Source organism: Glandiceps talaboti, chromosome 11 (genome assembly GCF_964340395.1).
Source record: "Glandiceps talaboti chromosome 11, keGlaTala1.1, whole genome shotgun sequence".
In the NCBI taxonomy this organism is placed as follows: Eukaryota; Metazoa; Hemichordata; class Enteropneusta; family Spengelidae; genus Glandiceps; species Glandiceps talaboti.
In genome coordinates, this window is record NC_135559.1 from 7,279,327 (window position 1) to 7,305,905 (window position 26,579).

At 36.6% G+C, this 26,579-nt stretch overlaps 1 protein-coding gene across 1 annotated transcript; it reads right to left on the bottom strand.

Moving 5' to 3' along the window:
* Window positions 1-5,611: 5,611 nt before the first annotated feature.
* LOC144442390 (uncharacterized) lies at window positions 5,612-20,275 on the bottom strand. The gene is made up of 8 exons (XM_078131725.1): window positions 20,210-20,275; window positions 12,317-12,518; window positions 11,281-11,462; window positions 11,024-11,158; window positions 10,216-10,422; window positions 9,055-9,135; window positions 7,940-8,061; window positions 5,612-7,085 (listed from the first exon to the last, which is right to left on the bottom strand). The coding sequence occupies exons 1-8, from the start codon at window positions 20,259-20,261 to the stop codon at window positions 6,681-6,683; spliced, it is 1,386 nt and encodes a 461-aa protein (XP_077987851.1). The 5' UTR covers window positions 20,262-20,275; the 3' UTR covers window positions 5,612-6,680.
* Window positions 20,276-26,579: the final 6,304 nt, after the last annotated feature.

Below are 26,579 nucleotides of genomic sequence, written 5' to 3' on the forward strand. Positions count from 1 at the left end.
AATGCGTCAATTCAAAGTCTGTTATTCTTATTACTTGTAAAACGTGACACGACTTTCCGCTTGTCCCTTTACGGCACATCTGATAGCCTTGTGGCTTGCCCTTTTACGGCACCAATCACATTTCTGTACTTTCAGAATCAGTCTAAATCACTGTGTTTACATTTACTTCATAATTATTATTCAAATTGTTACAAATTTCAGAGGAAATATTGGGAAAGCATGATGACAAGTTACCAATTAGTAATTAAGTATTCTATGGCAAAATTCCGGTTAAAGTAGAGAGGTTGTCTTGTACGCATGTCCGGTGACGTGCTTCAAGTTTGCTTGTGACAAAATCTTGCATCACAATGCATCATGGCATGCAGTCAGCAGAAGTAATATATTCATGACTCCTAAGTGCCTATTCCTTCAGTGTAAAACATCTCATTAATTTTCATTCATGGATATATTATTTCTGCTGACTCCCATGATGCATTAACCCACAAGACTCTCCAGAATCCATAGTTTAAAGATTACGAAAATGCCTTTATTTCCTGAATTGGCCTTCTCCTTCTACACAATTCCATCCCCAAGCCTAAAATTCGCAAATACGTATAAGGCCAACGATCTGCTGCACGAAATGCATCATTGACGTCAAAAACAGCTTAAATTACCTTTTGTATATATAATGAATACATTGACCGGTCGTATATTTAACTCGTCTGATTCCTTTGAAAGACCGCTATTCTCTGATGTGATAACTAAGCCAATAATTGGAGCATTATAAACAGACTACACTAATACCTGTACACTACGTCAACACAACCTTCCTGCTCTCGACACTGTGTCAATTCGTCGCTAATCGGATGACGTCATGGTCTGCGGTATTTTAGAAGTCAGGATAATCGCTAAGAAACATCGGGTTATTGACCAACAAGCTTACCTATACTTTCACGTATTTTGTAAGATTATCTGTGTTTGTGAAATGTCCGTGACATCAATTCTGACGACGAATATGTGGTATACAATGTGTGTCTTTTAATTTACATTGCATTACTCGAGGGAACATACTGTCAAGGGCTTTGCCGAGAATTCCGTTTACCTTCTCCTGAGAATACACGAAAATTCCTCAACCTTTTGTTTCTTTTTAAAATTCTGAATTCACTTTACAATATACCTGACGTACTTGCAAGCGTCAATTTGAACATTATTACTTTTCGTCGTAGTCAACTCCTTCCAATTAATTAAATGAATAAATAAATGAATAAATAAGTAAATAGATAAATAAACAAACAAAAAAACAACAAACAAACAATTAAATACCTAAACAAAAAACCCACAAATGAATAAATTAACAAACAAACGAATGAATAGATAAAATGCATGTCTTGAATGAATGAATGAATGGATGAATGAATGAATAATAAATGAACATTTACTAATTAGATAGATAGATAGATAGATAGATAGATAGATAGATAGATAGATAGATAGATAGATAGATAGATAGATAGATAGATAGATAGATAGATAGAGATTAATAAGTAATGTTTGTTCGTTTGTTCACAGACCGTCAGTGTGAGCTCAAAGATCTATGTATCGTTACAATTGTGTGTCTTTCAATGAAATGTCTTCAGGTGATCATGAGAAGACACGATCGGCCGATTTATCTAGGGATCGAGTCATTAAAATACCCCAAATAGCTGAATTTTTTAAAGCTATAGCTGGTAAATTTTGCTTGTTGAATGATACACCAAACCCTTATTGAAAGCAGTTAAATCACAGACACTATATGAATAACCTGCCTAGTAGTTATTGGTGGTACTGTGTATAGCATTTGTTTACAGTGGTAAAACTGATAGGTACGGACTTCTTACTAGTTCGTCGACAGTTGTTAAAGGTAGTAATCTCTTACTTTAGTAGTAACGAATATGTATATTACATTTGCATATATGTTGACTCAAATGAGACAATGCGTGCCAATGCATGGCAGTGACATCCGCTGACCAATGAGCGCGGATCAAGTTTAAACTCGGTGTTTCGCGACAACCGCACGGCACGTAATATAATATATGATACTATATGAAACGAGTTCAGATCCAAAAAATTACAAACATGCTTTTATTTAATTTCCTGTATTGGAGTGCTCCTGAACGATCGCTGACCTACCACCCTGTAAGATCAGTTACAACCTGCGATCATATTTGTACCATTTTTGTAAAAATACTGGTAGGTATATATATACACTCTGTAATTACAAGGTTACACAAATCTCGACTTATAACTCAATTACAGAGAATGTCTATACCATTGTCCCATAATTTACATAATGTATCCAAGTATAGAAATGATTATATTATATTCATAATCAATAAAACACCACAGTATACGGACTGCATAGACATTTTGTTTTCTTAAGAAACGGCGGTTAAACAGAAAAGGATATGGTTAGAGGATACAAAGAATTCTCCATTAACTTCATAAAATACCTAATTCTCTAGGCAATCTTCTTATTACATGGCCCATGGCAAAAAGCTACAGATAAGAAAGTATGTTATGAAGCAGTCTACTGGGGCACTGTTTTATTTTCAAAAATATTTTGAACACAATTTATGCATTTTTATTACATGTATGTTATGTGGACATTGGTTTGCATATTTCTCATCAGCCAAATTGAAGAATCGTCACATCGACTTAAATGTGTTTATTCTAGCAGGTGTATGAATATCATTTGCAATATCTCAGTTGATTTGTGCAACACTATACGGTGAACACTGCTCAAAGACAGAATGCATGTACAAAAGATAACCTTACATACTATTAATGAACGCTCCATATGTAGTGCATAAATCGACAATCGCCATGGCCAATCTTTTACTCTACATGCAATGCGACAGTAACAGTGCAGTGGTACCCCTTCTGGCGATGGTAATTCCGCAGAAAGCCAGACACTGCATGCAGACATTTTGGTGATGACGGAGTTATCTACATAGCTTCTTCTAGACTAGGTGTGGGCTGATAACATGGCTGTATTTTCAGGCACTAAATTAAGATATAGATGTCTGTGAGTGACAGTTCAATAAATGTTAAATGTCATTTCATTAACCAACTTCTCCTGGTTCTTCGATATTACTGTTGATATTAGACATGTAATATACAGGCCTAGAATATAGGGTACATATATATATAATGAATAAAAAGTATCGTTTATGTCACAGGAGCATAGCTGATAATATTCATTTCAATCTTCACCAATAAGAGTATCAAACCAATCAGTTCGTATATATAGGAGTTTCTAAAACAGTAATTGTTATATATTTTTCGTAAATTGACTTTTGTCATAACTGTCTATTACACACACTGTTGTGATTTTTTGCCTATATATTACATTTTGTACCTAATAAAAATTAGACATTTATAAGAATCTAACAGTGTATAGTTTCGTGGCTCACTTTTGAAAGGATCTGGAAGTTCTAAATTGTCGACTTGCAAAGCATTTGCGGAGTTCATTTTTGATTACATTTTATACAAATTTCAATGGACAAAAATTAACCAAAAGCGAAAAGTTACAGTAACAATAAATAACATAATTTAGCAGTAACATTTCATCAGCTTACCCGTGTCGACACAAGAAACTGATTCGGAATTACTTGATGATGTCTATCATTAAAAGACACGACCTTTCCTTTGTCTTGTATGCTGTTAGATACTGCCGTTCAAATTATCACCATATATTGGACACTTCCAAATGTTGCAAATGTCGCCTGATACTAAGGTAGTCGTGATAAAATTCTACCCAATAAATTATTGAGTGCACAGTGAAAAATAGTAAATTGGTCACACATCAGTACGACATACGTGCTCCCATTCAAGGTCAAAATATTGCATTTTAATATCAATTTCACACTAGGAACTCTAGATAATGAATTATATACTCTATTATGAGGAAACAATGTATGTAATTAATCTATTAGTAACAACTATCAACTAAAAAATATCAAAATCGCTGAAACATATTGCCGTTGCCATGGCAATGTCTTGAGATGTGTTTATTAATGGATTTGATGCTGATTTATAGCATTGTGTTCAATATTGATATAGTAATTACACAATTATCCAGTTTGACAAGATTATTACCTTGTTTGTTGAAAGGTGACATTGGCACGCAAGTTAAAGTCTAAAGGGTTAACTTTGCACATGTCACACGGGAATACACAGTAAGTAGACCCACAAGAAACAATATTTAAACTAAATGCCTCTGATTAAGGGACAGAGAATATTTACCCGGATGCAAACTGAATGTCTTCCGTTTGGACAAAACACTTTTGTTCCAACTCACATTGACACTAAACAGTACATCATGTGTTGTTAAGATATTGCATAATTACAAAATTCACCAATTATGCAAATGACACACTAAAAATAAAAGCTACATCGACAAACTTTACAGGATATACATGTGCATTGTTATCATCAATATAGACACCACCGTATATGAGATTTAAAGAATACATTCATGTTATTGCCTAATCACCAAACATGATCAATTATGCAAACAACTTACCAGTGTACAAGTGTCATCACTGATTACTGAAGAGATCATTCGGCTGCTTACATTTTACACAAATTTCAATGGACAAAAATTAGCCAAAAAGCGAAAAGCTACAATAACAACGAATAACATAATTTAGCAGTAACATTTCATCAGCTTACCTGTGTCGACACAACAAACTGAATTACTTGGTGAAAGACATGCTGTTAGATATTGCCGTTCAAATTATCACCATATATTTGGACACTTAATACAAATGTTGAAAATGTCGATTGATACTAAAAAGGTAGTCACTTACTTCTACCCAGTTAATAGTTGAATGCACAGTGAAAAATAGTGAATTGGCCTAGCACAGTTGATACACATCAGTAGGCATACGTGTTCCCATTAAAGGTCAAAATATTGCTTTTTAAATTTAATTTCACAAAAGTAACTCTAGATAATGAATTAGATACTCTATTATGAGGAAGAAGTGTATGTAATTAATCTAACAACTATCAACTAAAATTATCACTTGCTGAAACATATTGCCGTTGCCATGGCAATGTCTTGAGATATGTTAATTAATGGATTTGATGTCGGTTTTGCAAACTATAACATTGTGTTCAATATTGATATAGTAATTACACAATTATCCATTTTACCTTGTTTGTTGAAAGATGACATTGGCACGCAAGTTAAAGTCTAAATGGTTAACTTTACATATGTTACACGGGAATGTTTAAATACATACCTACATACCTACATACATACACACATACATACACACACACACATACATACATACATACATACATGTACATACATACACACACACAAACACACACATACACACACACAGCCAGACACTTTACCATGATTATAGTACCAATGAACCAGACTGCGTTCAGTTGTGCTCAACACATGCAATGTATGTTCCCATACAGAATTGTACCATTCTACTAGTGTGTGATTTATATACACGATCATCTTTTATACATCCACTGGCAACATTTGACATTCTCATCAAGTTTAGCACGAACATGACCCAAATGCATTACCTGTAACTAAACTTTCGGATTACTATTCACATTGATCACACTTTAATAACTTTATTGCCTTATTAAAATATTCATTTGGTTCTTACAATGCGACAGAAAATGCTTTAATCAGGAAATTACTTTCACCTTGACCTTTCTATAAGCAGATTACAAAAGTCATAACATCTAATGCGAGATTATTGATTCAATGCCACAGATGATGTGGCTTTGTAAGGGGATTATTCTCTCTCTTCTTTTTGTACTTAGTACAGTGTAAATCTCCAGGTTTACGGATAAAGAAGGCTACTGTGTAAATTACATGTAAATATTCCATCAATGATGTGCTATCATTGTGCTCTGGTTGATTATTTTGTACTTATTTTTTACGGTAATGCACATCAGATAACGATGAGGATGTTATCTGACCATTTCAAGGTGACAGATAGATTATAATAAGATCCTCATGTATACATGCAGGGTGGTGGGGATGGGGGTGGGTGGGGTGGGGTGGGTTTATACACGAAATAACAGTGTTCACGTATAAAGTAATCTCAGTTAATCAATTTTGAGTAACTATGTTTCTTATGTTTGTCATCTGTTCACAGCTTACAACATCACATACCTATTCTTATTTCATTATGTTTTGTTTTTGCTAGATTCAATGAGCTTCCATGTATTGATGTCTGGTCCATGGACCTTGCTTAGCTCCTAGGGAATTATTTCCATGGCCCTCATCAGAAATATTCTGTCTCTTTCAAAGTTGTGTACATATATTTTACTTTTCTGGTGGACTAAATTTCAATTCAATAATTTGCATATTTTGGGATTTTCTATCCTTGTATTACCATATTTGATATTATCTCTCCTTGTATTGGCATATTTGGTATTATCCATCCTTGTATAATCCATCCTTGTATTACCATATTTGGTATTGTCTATCCTTGTATTACCATATTTGTATTACGATATTTGGTATCATCTAGCATTGTACTACCATATTTGGTATAATGTAGCCTTGTTTGTATGTATCTCAAGGCTGTGAGAAGCTGCATTCCTGGCTCTTTGTTGTAGTTTAGTAGTTTTAAGTGTAGTAACTACTTCCTAATCCCAATGCTGGAGAATCTTTGTATTTACTCTTTCTTCTCTTCCTCTGGATTTGTTGGTGTCTCTTCTGCACTGGTTTCTTCATGAGTTTCTTCCTTCTCTGGTTTTGTTTGCTGTTCTTCTTTCTCTGGGGGTAACTGTTCTTCAGCTTTACTAGCAGAATTATCATTTTCTGATGCTATTGTTACTTCTGTTCCTGTGACTGCTTCAGTCGCTGGTTCTGCTGTTGCTTCAGCTCCTGTTTCATTTGCTGGTTCTGCCGTTGGTGGAGTATTTTCATCATCTTTTACACACTTTGTTTCCCCATCTGATTTAGGGGGCCCTCTGTACTTGGCTCGCTTCCGTACAATCCCACCCTCAATTATACTGTAACACATATCTATCAGGCTTTTTTCCATACTTATCGGTTGAATTGCAAGGACATCTTTCATCTGTAGAAATCAAATTATGGAATACATTTTCATATCAAGTGTTTTTCCATACTGTGCTCATAAATGCACTGTACATTTATAACTTTAGCAGAGACCTATAATAGCACATTGTTCCATTATATTTTCATAACTCCCAAAGGATCATATCACCCTTTGTAACCTCTGTAAGGAAAAGGATTAAAAAACACTTCCAAATGCATCCTATCAAACTCCTGTTAATACACCTTGGTTTGTGGGATTAGAGTTTCATGGCTGACATGGAGTTGATATGCACAGAAAATTGCCATGGGGGTTGGGTGGGGCAGAAGTAAGATCTATTTAACTATGGGAGTTGTATCTGGAATTATTTGGAAAGATTTGGACAACGCATGCCTGAGAAACAGCGTTGGACTGATCATGATGGACACACACACACACACACACACACACAAATATAGTTTGTTTTATCTTGATATCCTGTCAGACTGATGGACATGCACATACACATGCACACGCACAGATGCATGCAAATTGTTTGTTTTTGTATAATCTAGATGCCTTATGTACTTATTTTTTGCATTTGTATAAAATAAGATATTACAGATGTATAATATAACATATTACAGATGTATGAAATAAGATATTGTAGATGTACATGTAGATGTATAAAATAAGATATTGCAGATGTATAAAATAAGTAGAAATTATATCCTTTGGGTCCACTTTGAATCATCTTTACATGTTGTTGGTATTTGTTTTATTTTTTACTTGAGATGTATGAAACTTTCCTGTCAATAACAGCTTTGTGAATTTAATAACAAATACAATTAAATTGGAACTATTTCATGAAGGTTAATATAGAAGCTCAAACTCACCCTTGTAGTATTGAATCTGGAAATTTTGCCTACTGTTGGTAAAATATATTTGACTGTATCATCAAACAGTGCATATATGTGTAATGCAATCTTGGGAGCTGACAATGTAGGTATACTATACCCTGTAAAATTGAAATGATAAAATATAATTAGAATATTATATAATCATCACTATTTTGATAAAGTTATATTAGGTACACATAAATATTAACCAAATCTCATTTCTACAGCAAAAAGGAGGGGGCCAGTAGGATCCCACAGGTCTCTATATAGGCATGTGTTATTATATATCTATAGGCCAGTTGATCTACAGGATCTCTATAGGCATTTTATCATCACTTTCAAATGCCTGGAATATAACAAGAGTTTGATCTCTATTGCAAGGTTGTTTTTGTTTCCCCTTTAATCACTCACAGATTAACACAGTAGTTTTTTTCTAGTTTAAGCATTTGATCCTTACCACGCATCTAGTGATCATGAGCAATTATTTTGACCTGAACATTCTCAATCATACATCCTTTAAGAACATCACCGAATACCAAGATAATTGGTCCAATGGTTCAATTTTGACTTTAATTCATTCAAATGCACACAATATCACATTCTATAGCACCACTGAACTAAAATGTACATCAGGCCAAATTCTCTGAAACTTAAAATTAAAATTTACGACATAGCCATTTAGCTTGTTCCTCGTCCTCTTGAAAAAATAAAAGAAATTAAGGGGGTTCACTGTCTTGTTTTGAAGTACTAATTATTCCCCAATAATTTTCTTCCTTCAGCCAAGGCAAATACGAGTGACCTAAGGGGTCTTTGTCACTATGAGTCGATAGACAAGTAGTAACAAACTGTAGGTCACGAGCATTTTCAGGCTGAATGAAGAAAAATGGAGAGTAATAATTGCACCAGCGCCAGTAATATCAAAGAGAAATCCGGGAAAGTAAACATAACTTTGAATGTTTTGACTCATATTTTGAACACAGCAGTACCAGTGGTAAGACACGCACTGTCATGACATAGACACACGTTGTCGTGATGCAGAACGACCAGAGTATATATTCCATAATTTTTCATTGAACCTGGCTTATGCATGCTATAAAACAATATTGTCATACCTTGAGGTTTAAATTCTTTCTCTACAGCAAGTGCAGCATCTTTAAACCATATATTTCCAGCAACTACAATATGTCTGTGTCCTTGAGAAAAAGAAAGAACAGATTTAAATGGAAAATGACACACATCTGTAGTAAGATCATTTTGATTTGAACAATTTCCGAATTAGACACCCAAGGTTATATAACCACCAAATATTACTGCAATCGGTCAAGCGGTTTTTGACTTTAAGTTGTTTACATACATACATACAGACAGACAGACAAACAGACACTTTGCCATGCCTATAGCACTACTGAACCTTATCAGTTCAGTTGTGCTAAAAAATGTTTTAACCAACTGACCCTTCATTTTACAGGTGTTATGATGAGAAAAGTAGAATACAGTTCTGGCTCCCTGATACATATTAGTGTATGCGTCCTAAACCTTTCAAACAAAGAATGGCAATATGTTCTAAAAGCAGTTCAGGTCTTATTAAAAGGGAAGTGCCACTCAAGGCAATAAAGACATTTTCATAAACTTCAGAAATGCATGTGCGATAGGTGACCGCAATGAATTAATGGTGTTTTCACTGAAATTAAGAAACACTTAGGAGTCATGAATGTTGATGAATATTAAATTTAGTTGATTTGAAATCATGATATGACTCAAGCGAACCCACATTTTATGAAAACACCTTTATTTCCTGGAGTTGTGTTTCTCTATACTACATGTAGTACTTCCATTTCTGCATTCAACAATATACCGGGTTCTGCTATATTAACTCATGCATTTCCAGTTACCAGTATGTTTTATTTGTATCTATTGCCATGTTTATTATCCTTACTTGTATATTTATCTATCACTTTTCCCTCTTTGTGTGTGTGTGTGTGTGTGTGTGTGTGTGTGTGTGTGTGTGCGCATATGTGCAGTGTGTGTGTGTGAGTGTGTATGTTAGTGTATGTTTATGAGCATGCACACATGTGTGATGTGTGCTTGTGTAATTGATGAATAACTAAATAAAGAGATGTGCATATGTCCAATATGATATGTCACCTTTGTGCCACATCTGGAAGTAATTGGTTAATATTGCATGTCTGAGAAATGAAATATTAAGGAAGCACAGACAGATGAATGTAGCCAATTGTAATAGTCCTCCCTTTGGGGACTAAACATATACCTACCAACAGCTTCAGGAGCCATCATGGCTTTCATATGAGCAGCTGCTACATCACGTACATCCACCATTGGCAAACTTATTTTTGGTATTAATGGCATGTCTCTGTTTAACAACCTCGTAGGTAACTCTGCAGAAGTACAACTTGTTCCACTTAACACTGGTCCAATCACAAAACCAGGATTGATGGTGGCCAACTCAAACTTTTCATCATCTGCAAAATAAAATTATATTGAATATGAAATATCATACTATTTGCCATAAAGGCTTTGAATTAGCACTTTAGCCTTTAATTCCAACACATAATATAATAGTCCATTTATAATGTGTCTGTCCCCAGAGAGCCGCAAGTGCTAACAATCATTACTCATAGCATGGAGAACATACAGTCCATTACAGCCTCTGCAAGTGCATTGGAAGAAACAAGCAATATTGCAACCTCTATCGTACCAGGTCCCAAATTATGTTGACTGGGGCACAACTGTGGTTCAAATCTTGCCCAGAGACTTTAGCCACCCAGATACAAACGGCAGCGATGAGGCTTGAACCTACAACCTGCAGATTCCAAGCTGGCCACTCTAAATCATTTAAGGCTGCCATTTTGTCATATAGGTCAAAGGTTAACAAATTAAATGACTTGCAGTGTTTGACATTTGTGTCAGGTTTGGTTTAAACTGAGTCATGGGTGTCAGAGATATCACTGTCCAGTGGATGGACAGACAGACAGACATGGGTTATTCCTATAGCCCCCTTCTGGCTCTGAGCTGTGCCCATTAGGGGCTTATAAATGATAGGCCGGTAATACATAACCCTACCTTTCAAATTCTCTACAAAGTCCCATGCTGCTTTTTCTGCAAAAATCTTGCTTTTTTCATAGGGTGTATTCATATCAGGGTTGGGCCAATCATCCTCTGTATAAATATGATTATTATCAATACTGATACCATTACCTGCAAAAAACAAATATTTCAAAATGTAAACATAAGAAACAATGATGATAATCTACTTCTCTTTAACTTACAAAACAAATTTGTAATTAAAGTATTGTAAGAGTTGAAGTTTATTTTCTTACCAGATATGGCAACAACAGAACTGGTAACCACAACCCTTTTTACACCTCCAACTTGTTGACAAGCTTTGAGTACATTGGTGGTCCCTTCAACAGCTGGTTTAATTACTTCATTCTCGTCTTTAGGTACAGATGCTGGAAATGGACTGGCTATATGAAGTACATGACTACAGCCTTCAACAGCTCTGTTACAAAGAACAAAGAAACATAGCTAGAACATTGGCTAATTTATTATTACTGTTATGTACTAGGAAGTACTTGTATTAACTTCTTATTGTTGTAATACTTTTCCCTATACATCACATTACAAGGGTTGACACAATTTCTATGTTGTAATGCAGTACTAGGACAGAATCCTATGACACACAAGTGCTAGTGTAGTGTACTGAAAAAAACATTAACCACAGTCTGTTTCAAAACTACAAACAAATTTATCAAATATTGCCAAATACAAAGTGTCACAGATATACTGATTTTCATCTTGATTCATACAGAGGACAATGTCATTCATTCATTCATTTTATTGCCAATTTAAAGTAAGTGACAATTACATAATGACGGGAAAGAATTAAACAAATTGGCAATTTGGAGTAAAAAAAATTGCTTTTCGCTAATCATGTCATGTAGATAGAGACAATGCTTACGACACACCAACTTGGTACAAATGAAAACAGAATGCAAACTATTATACACTGTTACTTATACCCAGCCTATGCTATTAGACTACAGAAAGTTAAACAAGATGCACTTCAAATGACGTCAGTGATAACTGTATATTACAAATACTTGTATTTTGTAAAGAGTCAGTGTGTCTGAAGTGTTGTCTACATTGATCAATATTGAATGAACCAAGATACAAATTAATGTGTAACACATATTGTTTCAGTGAAGTTATGTGAAATTGGCTGTATGTACATGGTTATAATCTTTATAACTACATGTTATATGTATGGAATTTAGTATTTTCCCCCGATGCGTATTCTTGTAAACAAAGAAAATTTGCCCATGTAACGAGACATCTATAATCATCAACACATACTTTTTCCATCCATCTGGATCCAGCAAGTCTGCTTCTACAAGTTCAAGTTTATGTTTAGAGTCAGGACATAGATTGTATAATGGCTGTACTTTCTTTTCATTCTTCAGACTTCGTACTGTTCCTCTGACACGATAACCAGCTCTCAACAACTGCTGTGTTACATGTGAAGCTATGAATCCAGATGCACCAGTTACTAAAACCACTGAAAAGATATGGGGTAAAAAAATTGAATACAGTACACTAATTAAAAGTGGAACAGACAATAAAGAAATACTGGTACATCTTAATGCTGCAAAAGATGTAAAAGAAGCATTTTTGGAGTCATAAAAATTATGATTTTGCACTACTTATAACCTACTGTAGGGTTAGAATCGTGGACCTATTAATGTTGCTGGACTTGACATAAACATTACATTATTGTCTACTCTCAGCTGGTCTAAAAGCATATCCATGGTTTCAATCTCTCTCTCCACATCTAGTGAAATGGATGAAAATCTAGCTTGAGCTCATACTGACATGAGTTTGATTAGCTTATGTAGTTAATACCTCACACATTGACAGGTGCTTGTAATTGGATAATTTTAATCAAGAAAAATGTGATCCTGCGATATGCAAATTAATGTGTTTACATCATAATGCCACCTTCAATTTTAAGTTTGAATGTACTACAGTTGTTGACATGATAAAATGTCATCAGTCTCCAATTAGATTTAATACATGTACAGCTGATGGTGGTAATTTAAATTTCTTTTACTAGCCAAGGGGGGGGGGGAGAGAGAGAGAGAGAGAGAGAGAGAGAGAGAGAGAGAGAGAGAGAGAGAGAGAGAGAGAGAGAGAGAGAGAGAGAGAGAGAGAGAGAGAGAGAGAGAGAGAAGAGAGAGAGAGACAGAGAGAGAGAGAGAGAGAGAGAGAGAGAGAGAGAGAGAGAGAGAGAGAGAGAGAGAGAGAGAGAGAGAGAGAGAGAGAGAGAGAGAGAGAGAGATGAATGAGGATCAGAACCACAGACTGCTTCTAGACTTGCTATATCAGCTAATGTTATGGTAGCCATCATCTTAAGTTGTACACCCAATGTACACATGTACACCCCAAAATAAAAGATTTTATCTGCACACCCCAAAATAAAAGATTTTATCAGAATACAAGGCCATATGTTGAAATGTACATAATATTTGCATTACATGTAATTTACATGTAGATAATCAAGCTTCATTTATTCCCTAATAATAGTCGTGGGGTCAAGGTTCAAATGTGTACATTTATATTATGACTACATCTGAATATCAAACAGATGGCTGAGTTCTCTTGTATTCCTAATATATACACTACTGCACTGACAAAGGTTGCTTCCTTGTCAGTGACAAATGTAATTTATATTTAACCACAGACCCTACACGAAATACGATGCTCCTATCATTATCTTTACATAACTGGGTTGTTCAGAGTCAAATAAAGTCTTATTTCCACCAGTATCCATCGAAATTATGCCCCGATTTGGTAAATTTGGAAATGTTGTCAGGAAGTGACTCACTCAATTGTGAAAATAACCAGATTCTATGAATACGGAAGTTGGTGTTTTTGTGAGAGTGAACGCAGCATGACCTTTGACCGCACTGCTGTACACTAAACAGCTGACTCGCGATCACCGATATCCACGACCATACTATGCCCTTTGCATTCGCATGCACTGAATATTGTGTTTTAGTAAGCGTTCACGAAATGGTGCTTGGCCTATTAAAATCACGGCTTTTACAAAACATGTAACAGTATATGATCAATGAAATGAGAACGGAGACGTAGGAAATATGGAGACAGGATGCCGGATGGGGGATCCATGCCACAGGCACTCATGAAGTTGCAAGATCACAGTTAGTTAATTGCTCGCTTCGTTGCTCGCTATTCGGCCTGATGGCCTCACTGTCGTGTAGTTCTCCGCTGTCGTAGTTCTCTGTGATCATGGTGATCGTGATCTAGCAACTTCACGAGCGCTTGTGGATCTAGCAGACCTAGCGAACAGAAGCGAGAAGGATTCATGTCAAGATCGATCCAACCTTGGAGGAATTATACTGACACAGTATAATTCCTCCAAGATCCAACGATCACAGACAATGTTCTGAATCAAACGCCAACACGTGTATGTTGTTAACTTTACCATACTTTAATAGTAACCATACTGTGCCCCTTGACGGTATATACGGTACTTTGGATATTCGCATGCACTGAATTACGACCTTTGTAAGTTCATGTGTACATGTATTCTTGTTACGAACCCAAATTACTGAGTAAGCGTTCACGAAATTGTGATCACGGCTTTTATACAGGATAAGATACATCTGCGTGATCGGGATGCAGTACTCATGATGAATTTACGACCTACTTGCTACTTATGATACTTGCAATATTACGATATGACATTAAACCACGGGTTTATCACTACTGTAAACGTGTTGCTATAAGCTTAACCTCCACTCAGTGATCAGGGATCAGTCAACTGTAATTCGGTCGTATGTCGGGACTTACGAAATGCTCGTACCCACCCGAAACCAGGTTTTACATTCCCACCATGCAGTTCAGATAACAATCAAAGAAACCCATACCCATAAGGCAGACAGAATTTCCATTGAACTTGAATGAGACAGCTACAGTACGGTGGACGAGAAGGACATTTCCGCGCTCTCAATGATTGGGCGTTCAAAGCAATTTCCGCGCTCTCAATGACAGAGTTCAAAGCAATTTCCGCGCTCTCAATGACTGAGCGTTCAAAGCAATTTCCGCGCTCTCAATGACTGGGCGTTCAAAGCTATTTCACCGCTCTCAATGACTGGGCGTTCAAAGCAATTTCACCGCTCTCAATGACTGGGCGTTCAAAGCAATTTCACCGCTCTCAATGACTGGGCGTTCAAAGCAATTTCCGCGCTCTCAATGACCGAGTTCAAAGCAATTTCAGCTCTCTCAATGATAAGTGTTTCAAAGCAATTTCTGCGATGTCAGACATTTCCGCAACAGAAACTATTTCTCTGTCAGAAGCGATTTCCCAGACGTACAGAAGTGGAATCCCCACAAGTCACGTGTTAGGGAGCATTCGTTTTTTACGGGGAGGGGGGGGGGGGTCGGTGGAATTCGGGGGGGGGGTTGACTTTTACAAAGCAGTTTTTAGGGGGGGGGGGTCAAATTTTATATCGAATGGTTTGGGGGGGGGGTCAATTTTAACAACAGATTTGTATGGAATCATAGCAAAAAACAACAGAATTGACAAAAAAATGTACAAAACAGAATACAAACATGTCTTTATTCTGTCTGATCAAATGATAACAAGTAAAAAAAAGAAAACACAGAATCACAAAAATAAAACTTTCAGGCTGTGGCAATATAATGACATACCTCACTTTTAAAACTCTTTAAAAACTCTTTAAAAACAACAGAACTCATTCAAATTAATTTTTGACCACTTACCAAACATATCAAAGAAACAATTGACCTGAGTCTGAGAGTGAACCATGAGAGGGATAAAGAGGAGGAGGAGAGCGATGAAGAGGATGAGATGGACGAAGACAGTGAATCAGAAGATGGACATGTAGTGATACATGAATTGGGTGAATCAGAGGAAAGTGACTCGGAAAGTGACTCTGAAAGTGATAGCAGTGACATTGAAAATGAACTCTTTCACACAACAAGATCAGGCAGACAGTGTACTACTTGGAAGTCACGGAACTACATGGACTAGGTTTCATGGTCCATTATGTGATATGTCGAACAAACACTCATATAAGTCAAGTGTTTCATAAATCTATTATAAATCAAGTGGAAATTTTTTATAGGGGGGGGGGGTCACATTTTACAATTGATGGATTTAGGGGGTGGGTCAAATTTTAGAAAAGTAATTTTTAGGGGGGGGTTGCTTTTTACATTTAATTCATACCTCAAATTCCACCGACCGACCCCCCCCCCCTCCCCGTAAAAAACGAATGCTCCCTTAGTGACATATGTTTCATGTGTACACACAAGTACAGAATATGGAGGAGTCATGCAGAAGCTCAATTGTTGTATGCAAGAATTTTAGAAAGATTGGTACCCCATCCATAAATTGTAACAATGCACTTAGTATGCTTGAGGGAGAAATAATCACTTTACAAATGCCAGTTGATGTTCATGAAAAAGAAAAATGTCTTCAGCAGAAAATGTTGCAGAACACGACAGTAATTTGTAACTCATTTATGTCCACTATATATAATATCAATTTTATGTCCTTGAATGATTAAAATTATGTAGCCCAGACACTTCGCAAATGTATTTATGGTGTATCAATCTGAGACTTCCAATAGTTTGAGATTGAAAGATAGTCGGGTGCGTGACTAACGACGTCCAAGTAAAATCCTATCTATCCAGAGATGATATGATTCGTTTTCAAACCATGAATACGTTTTTAAGCAATCGACATTTAGAAATACAAGTAATTTCGAAGTTGATTTTTGGATGTTGATATCGATTTTTGAACATCCATTTTTTGAGACTCATCGAAAATCAAAACATGAACCATGTTTCACTTTTCTCAGCTGTGCACTTTTTATCGTTACATTATTGTAACATTTGTGCCACTAGGCTCGACTCAAAGAGACATCGCAGGGAAGCGAAGCGAACCGGACGTCTTCGTTAATATCCCGTCGATCATCGGGCATGACGTGGCACAACAAATCGATAGCCCCACTTTGAGTACGAGGAATTCACATATAGGGTATAATAAACTATCATGTCAGAATACTGGTTTAATAATATTCTAAGCTCGGCAACCTTGTGTTCATAGTGGTCTGAGGTTTAACACAAACGTATAGTAATGACTATGTTACGTCGATTCACCCAAAATGTGCTGGAAAGGGGTAGGGGTTTTGTGCGAAGTGCCGTCTTAAGTATTAAGATCAAGGGTCTCGAGCTCTGTAAGTTTTTGGGTGTGTGGAATGTCTAGAGTTTGGGTTTACCGTTTGGATTTGGAAGTCTCAGCAGAGTCATCTTATTTTATTTTACACAGTCTAGTTACGCAGCCGGCCCCTCCCCATCCCCGTCTAGGTAACAACACAAATATATTTAAACTGTATAACATCGTCGGTATGACATCACAATAAATACATTTGATTGAAAAAATAATGCCGACGATAACTCACTACCTAAAAACAATTCTTGTATAATGTACAAACAACCGTCACTGTATGGGATGGATGGCTGGTGTCAGTTAGTCATGCAATATGCGCCAGAAACGAGGTCCCACCCCAAACATCTGATTACAAATTTACAATTTATTTGTACATTTAGGACGTCCAAAAGGATATGTTCATATTCCAACACTATCTGTTACTTGTTGTCTTTGCTTTCCTTTGATCTTCGCTTTGATATCATTTTTAGTAAACAACCTGCAAACTTCATAGAAACTGTAGATAGTACGAGTAAAAGGTGTCCCTAACTTTCCAGTAAAACGTTGAAACGTGAAACGTTGTTTGTGGTTTGATTTTGATTGCGTTTCAAAAAACGAAAGTTCGAATTTCGATATCAACACCTAAAACACTAAGTTCCAAATTCACATGTAATTTCAAATGTTGATTGTTTAAACACGTATTCATGGTTTGAAATTACGTCAGAAACGAATCACATCATATCTGGATAGATTGGGATTTCACTTGGACGTCGTTAGTCACGCACCTAGTCAGTATCCAGACAGAGTATCGAGGATAGACTTCACGTGTTGTCATCAGAATGTTGAAACAACTATTCCAACATTGGTTGCAGTCAGTATATATGAAAGTTATCAAGAAATTGATATTTGTGTAAGATGAAAGGACTATGATGTTGTGATTATTGGTAACAGGACACTACGCCCCCATACAAACAACCCGTAGGATAAATGCCCCCAATCACGCCTACAAATACACATACACTTTCATTTCAAACATGCTGATAAAGACTGAAATATTGATAATGAAATGAAATTTTAGAAAAAACGAAGTGCGATAAACATGGGATTTGATTTCTAAATAAACAGTTATTAACTCATAAACAGGACCACTTTCGACCCTGCCCTAGTATGTAATTATCCCACCTGAGGCCTTTCTCCGGGGGCATTTTTTTCGGGTGCCCTAGAGCCGTCATTATTATGTTAAAGAGAAAAAAATAGTGTGACGAACTCGTGGAAAGTACACGAAAAACTCTGATATTTAACACCTAATAAAACAATAGAATAGATTGCCTACGAAAGCTGGTAGCGTTAGCAAGCCTTCGATAAGCGTGAAAAACCCTCTCCGTCACACCAAGCTGTTCGATTGACCTTGTGTATGGCAGAACATACACTATATAAACTTGAGTACAGACACATTCGCCAAGCCAGCGTCTCTAGACTACGGCACAACCCAAGAAACCTGAAATATCACGACCAACTCGTGAAAATAAACGCCTCAACCTCACGGAGGCATACAAGAAAACGTTTCCCTAAAGGAAAAAGTAGGTTTTAACAGAAGAGAGAGAGAGAGAGAGAGAGAGAGAGAGAGAGAGAGAGAGAGAGAGAGAGAGAGAGAGAGAGAGAGAGAGAGAGGGGGGGGAGGAAGAAAAGTGTTGCTATAGCTACCTGACCAAGACTCCACCCCTCAGCAACTGACTGGCATATGAAAAGTGTGTTTCGAATAAAACACGGGATATCTAGACCTGAAGTACTGGGAAAAATCAGACGAGCCAAATACAGGCACCCGGGGCGTGACACCCACAAGCTTTCCGCAACAACTATCTGTGACAATACCTGTTACTATTGTTATCTCTGATAATATCTGTTACTATAGCTATCTCTGACACTACCTGGTACTATAGTTATCCCGGACAATGCCTGTTACTGTTACGGCATTAAATCTCCCAATACCAGAATGTATTTCGTGTAACTCTAGAATGTATTAAATGCATTTATTACAAGCTCCCTGGACCGTCCGCCCGGTCTTAGAATGTATTTAGTGCAGTCAGAGAATGTAAAAAATGATTTCTAACTTCTGTTTAAAAAAATGTAAAACGTGCATGAGTTAAATGTAAAAATGTATTTCCTGCAAAATATATGACTTCTGGCCATGGATGCAATACCTGTTACTATAGTTATCTGTGACAATACCTGTTACTATAGCTATCTCTGACAATACCTACTGTAGTTATCAATGACAATGTGTACACACAGGCACCGTCACTGTGTCCACAATTTTTACCAGTTACATGTACTTCCGGGTCACTAACACGTGACTTGTGGGGATTCCACTTCTGTACGTCTGGGAAATCGTTTCTGTTGCGGAAATGTCTGACATCGCGGAAATTGCTTTGAAACTCTTATCATCGAGAGAGCTGAAATTGCTTTGAACTCTATCATTGAGAGAGCTGAAATTGCTTTGAACTCGTTCATTGAGAGCGCGGACGGAAATTGCTTTGAACGCCCAGTCATTGAGAGCGGTGAAATTGCTTTGAACGCCCAGGCATTGAGAGCGCGGAAATTGCTTTGAACGCCCAGACATTGAGAGCGGTGAAATTGCTTTGAACGCCCAGTCATTGAGAGCGCGGAAATAGCTTTGAACGCCCAGTCATTGAGAGCGCTGAAATTGCTTTGAACGCCCAGTCATTGAGAGCGCTGAAATTGCTTTGAACGCCCAGTCATTGAGAGCGCGGAAATTGCTTTGAACTCTGTCATTGGGAGCAGTGAAATTGCTTTGAACGCCCAGTCATTGAGAGCGCGGAAATTGCTTTGAACGCTCAGTCATTGAGAGCGCGGAAATTGCTTTGAACTCTGTCACTGAGAGCGCGGAAATTGCTTTGAACGCCCAATCATTGAGAGCGCGGAAATGTCCTTCTCGTCCACCGTAGCTACAGGGTATACATAATTCTACTTACATTTAACATCGCTTGGAATCTCTTCCCCAGTACTAGCAGTAGTGGTTGCCATTTTGAAGGACGCCCTTCCCCGTCCAATCACCGTCTAATGTTTGAGTGCGATCGTCTATATACATCATTACATGTAAAACAACAAGGATGAAAGGTTATCCGAGGACATACTGATTGAGACGTCTTGCAGACTGAACAACAGGGCCCGTGAGATAGACTCGGAAATCTGAATAGATATCTAATGATGATACAGATAATCTTGAGGTCAAATTTGAAATTTGTAAAGTCTAAGCTTATGTTTAAAAAATAAATAAATAAATAAATGAAACTCACGGCCTTGACTCAAGGCATACTGCGCTAGTACTCAGTAGCTACAACTTAGTACAAAACCTTCATTTGCTTAGCTACAATTAGCAGCCCCTGAATATCTACAAAATAATTAAAGGTCTGATTGGCGGTACATTGTAAGAAAAATATGGACGCAAGCTATTTGAACTGCCAGTGAACTCAGCTAAAATTTACAGACCATTTACATGATATGCCGTCCTAACTTCATCGTGTGTCGTCTGCTACAAATAATTCCTCGATTTGTTTACGCTGAAATATACCAACAAGTTACTAAACTGAACATACTTTGACGTTAACGTGTGCGTGTTGGAGTTTGTAGATAATTATGTTCCTGCTGTTATTTAAGATTACTTAATTTCGTGGCCGGGTGCCACGTCAGATATCACGGTTATAGTACAATTGGAAACACTATACATGTATCTAACTAGTAGTGTGCTAGTCTAGTCCCTATACGGTATCATTACACCTCTACTCACGCGTCACTTTTACCTATTCACGGGTCACTTTTACCTTTGGTCTAGCTAGAGACCACTTTAGCATCCAGAGTAATAGTATAGTGTATGTACCCAAGTTTTACGACCGTCGGGCAATACTCCACCCGGACGTACGTGTTAGCTTCGTTGTGTTTGAATAAATGCGTTCGCGTCCCAAAACATTTTATAACTTTCCAGGTTATTCCCATTTACAGTTTGTTTTTTTTACAAAGAAACCCAGCATATCATTTCAACGGATACAATAACTCGGTCAGTTTCCCATGAATATTTCAATCACTTTCCGTTTTCCTGTTGACTACCCTCGCTAACCGCAATTTATTATCTAAGATATTATAAACTTTAAAACCCGGAAGTCTAAAAATAATAACTAAGTAAAACCGAGAGCCAATTTTAGATTAAAACTGACGAGTTTCCGGTCCTCAACTTTCCTTGAGTCGAAGTCAGTTTTCACAAGCTTATCTGATGGATGTGATGGATATATATATATATATATACATAGGCGGATTTAATTTTCAGAAAGGTCATCGTACATTTGTGTGTTTATGTTGATAGTTACTGTAAAAATACAACATAAAATTACAATGCAAACAAACAAACAAACAAACAAACAAACGAACAAACAAACAAACACACAGACAGTCATGATAATTTATACGACCATTAATTATCATCTCTGGCATCGTAAAATAAGCATATACATATCGATACGCTCTTTGACATGGAGGAGAGCGAATCCAACTAATACCACGAGAATGGTTTGTTATAAAAATTGATATTTTTGATATGTCAACAAATAAATTATGTAGTTGCTTGGTGTAACTTTTTCACAATTTACAGAGTACAGTACGTGTCTTCGTCTTGACTTTGCTTTCACTGTTTCTGTACTGTGATTAAAAGGCGAGATAAGCACGTCCCCGCGAGGTGGGATGGTTAGCACGCCCCCGTGCGATAGGATGGTTATTCTTGCATACCAACAAACACTCTATACACCGTAGGACAATTAGTTGTCTTTAAAAATGATACATATTTTTTTACTTGATTGTACGTGAATCGAACGTTTTTATGATGACCGATTATAATACGGTTACAATAAACGAACTCGGGTACTATACGAACACACACACACACACACACACACACACACACACACATACACACACACACTCTCTCTCTCTCTCTCTCCCTCCCTCCCTCCCTCCCTCCCTCCCTCCCTCCCTCCCTCCCTCCCTCTCTCTCTCTCTCTCTCTCTCTCTCTCTCTCTCTCTCTCTCTCTCTCTCTCTCTCTCTCTCTCTCTCTCTCTCTCTCTCTCTCTCTCTCTCTCTCTCTCTCTCTCTCTCTCTCTCTCTCTCTCTCTCTCTCTCTGGTATTTTCACATAGAGCTATTACAGAAACTTTATTATAAACGAATAAACAGCAAAATGGGACATGGTCGTGGTGGTCCTGGAATAAAAGTTATTTTTCAGTTTCCCTTTGGCTATGTAAATTCCCTGTCGTTTATTGAACAAATTCAGTTCTGATAGGTTTCTACTCTAAAGCTAATTTATTACTGTATACTTTTTTTCTGACTGACCCCCCCCCCCCCAGCCCCCCAAAAAAAGAAGAAAAAAAAAGAAAAAATGAAACCTCTAATTCTGGTTCAAATAGCCCTTATTCTTAGACGACCACAAATAGGGAAAAGTTGAGAACACTTTCTTCAAAGTTGAGGACAACGTTTCCTTAAAAAACTAAAATTGAATAAAAAACTCATAGCATTTGAAGATCACGAGACTTAAAACAAAAACAAAAAAAATCTCCCTAGGAACTGATGCTAGTCTAGGAAACCATCTATAATTGGACTTCTTTGGTACAACTCCAACTTCAATTAAACTATAACCCATGTCTACGAAGCTTTTCTCCATACTTATAGGTCGGATACCAAGGATGTCTTTCATCTAAAAAAAAAAGTAGAAAACAAAATATTATTCATCTTTGGACCTACATGGTCAATGTAGCTGCCAGGGATTATATGCCCCACAGAACAGTACTAAGACCCATGTATAAACCTGCACCAGCTGCAACTGGGATATCTATTTTTCAACAAATAACCGAAGTTGTCATTACATTTGGTTCATTATTTGTAAAAAGACATTGTATATGTTAATTAGCGGTCGATATTATCTGTAGGTAGTGTAGTGGCAAGTTTAAATCTTGTACTAGTTGTAACTGAAGTATCATGTTTCGATCAGACAACCACAATATATTCATTGAATATTGCCGTTGAGGGCGCAGATTTTTGCGTGCGAACCCCAAAAATCAATTTGATTTGATTTATATGTACCATGCATATTCATGTCTACAACATTACAGTAACCGTGAACTACAAAATACTTTCACCCACAGGTGATTCATTACTCTTCAGGGTGTACAGTGTTAGAGTAAGTTGTTATACCTAAGTTACCAAAAATATTTTTAAACTATGGAAAGAGCATTAAACCTACCCTGGTGTTATCACATCTTACTTTCTTCCCAAGTCCTGCCATAATGTATTTAAGGGTATCATCAAACAGGGCAGATATCTGAAGTGCAAACCTTGGAGCCACGAATGTAGGAACATTATAACCTGCACACACAAGGTGATGAAAATAGTTTTAATAGAATTATTATTTCATTACTATCATTAAACTTTATTTCGGGAGAGAAAAGAACGCAAACACGCTCATAAACATCCCATAGATAGAATTATACATAAAAAACAGCATTTCAAAACAAGACAGACTTTAAAAAGACAACTTGACAAGTACACACAAGAACAAATAAAAGCATTAAAATACAACAAATCTCTATACAGTTTATGAATCCCCGAATAGAGGATTGTATTGGAATTTAGCACTGCTGCAATTTAAGTATTATGACTGTTAAAAAAACAAAAATATGCTGCACGAACGCATGCATGCACTGACCCCATTATAACAGCCCCATTCAGAAGACTAAGGCTTCCTTACCAAATATAGCTGCGACAGAGCTGGTTACCACAACCCTTTTTACACCTCCAACTTGTTGACAAGCTTTGAGTACATTGGTGGTCCCTTAGGAAATGGACTGGCTATATGAAGTACATGACTACAGCCTTCAACAGCTCTGGTTACAAAGAATGATAAAAATACAGCTAATGCATATGTGCACAACAGTGTACTAGATGTTGTTAACATCTATCACCATGGTAGTTGGAGTGTCAACTGTTTACTCTTATGTCACTGATAAACTTTGTAAAGCCATGTAGTAAGTGGAAGTTAGTGTTTCACCCTAATACAAGAGTACACAGTGGAACTTTGTCCCAAGCTGTAACAGACATCCCTAGAATCATTAATACATACTTTTTCCACCCATCTGGATCCAGCAAGTCTCCTTCTACAAGTTCAAGTTTATGTTTCGAGTCAGGACATAGATTGTATAATGGCTGTACTTTCTTTTCATTCTTCAGACTTCGTACTGTTCCTCTGACACGATAACCAGCTCTCAACAACTGCTGTGTTACATGCGAAGCTATGAATCCAGAAGCACCAGTCACTAAAACCACTGACGAATTATGAAAATGAAAATAAAATAAAGTACACTAAATATATATCCAGACACTGCAAACGGTGTAACAGAAACGTTTATTGGGTGAAACATAAGATGCTGATGTTACATTATTAGGCCCTATTAGTGCGCTCAATATATCCTTATATGTAATGCCTAGAACAAGAATGTAGATATATAAGGGCCGGTAGTCGGCAAAACAACCGGCAAAACAGCCGGCTATTCGACAATATTTGCTGGCTACGTTCTTCAGTAATTTGTTTAAAAGGCTACACATAAATGTACTATGGTACGTGTGGCAGCAGTTAGATGCATTTCAAACGACGCCCGCCCTCCCACCAGGGAATGTAGTAAAATGGATACTTTACAGGGTACCCTGGTGGACTCAATTATAAACACGCATTTAAACATACCATCTAAAAAGATAACATTATAAAACTAGGGTCTAAATTTACATCTCAGCCAAAAAAAATGTGTCTTTTATATACCTTCCAGCCAGAAAATAGGAGTAAAATGACGTGGAAAGTTGTGAATATTGGGTCAAAAGTCATATATGCAATCAAAGACGGAGTGAAATGTCCACACTTCAAATTCCATATAATTTAGCTTATACATCAACCATAACAATGCACATACACATATCCTGTTGACATAGATTGAATTATTGGCATAAAGTAATTATTGTGGCAATTGTGCTGTATCTTAACAATACAATCTTCAAACTTCATATATTTAGTAGATATACCAACCATAACAAGGAACATGTGAAGTTTGTTGACATAGCTTTACTTTAAATGAGTAATTTGAATAATTAATGATCTTCAATAATTAAGCCATATCTTAATAATACACGCTTCGAATTCGATATAACTTGGCACATACATCAACCATAACAAAGAACACATATCCTACAAAGACTGTTGGTATAGTTTTAATGAATAATTTTCACAATTAATGATTTTCGGTAATTAGGCTATCTTAGGAATTCAAACTTAAAATTTTATATAATTTGGTGCATACATCAACCATAACAAATCACACGTGTTTGATATAGTTTTGTATGTAGTTTTTAATTATGACAATTTTACATTCTCCTGTGACTATAAAGTATTTTGATATATTGAGATCTTGTGAGCAGTACATGCGATCCGGGAAGTTTTTGCAATTTAACATTTACAGTATTTAAATTGGGTCGAAGCGGCAGTAATACTTTCATTAAGCCTTGTAATCCACGAGATTTGTGGATAAGAAACTTTAATTAAATAATCAACACTGAGATCATTTTGGATTATAAATCTTAATGTTATTATATCGTTCTTGGTGGTTTTAATTGGTAGCCAACTTGCCCAATGTTCCGTATCATTACGGGTTGAGAATTACTAGTAGAACAGAGCCTCGGAAATGTATCAAAACCCACAAATAAAACGCCATAAATTATACTCAGTATTTCTGTATAATTTTACGTCAAGTGGCCATGCTAGATGGATGACAAATTACAAATGGTGAAACATGTTTGTTATTGTGCGTACAATAATAAACTTTCGGATACTTTCTGGCTTGTTGCAATTATTGAGTTGCAGACATTGACTTTGTATATGTCATTTCACATTATTTTTTCACGTAGGAAAACATGGTGACGTTGTTTAATTAATAAAAAAAATCCAAAATAAATACCATTTGTCATTCACTTTAGTCTGAAAAAATGACTGTCACGTTACGGTTGGAAAATTAGCCATGGCATTATGAACCTGAAATTAGGTCAACATTTGCCTTAAGACATTTTCTACAATATATATTTAATGACCGTATTATATGGGAATGGCATTGTAAATCACTAAGCAGTCTAACTTGTACAGTTTGAGAAAGTCTAATTTCTGCAAGGGAAAGCTCCAACAATCAATCAACCAACAAACCCGACCAGCGACCGACAACTAACCCAGCGACCCAGCCTATACCATCTATTCAAAACCCAAAACCA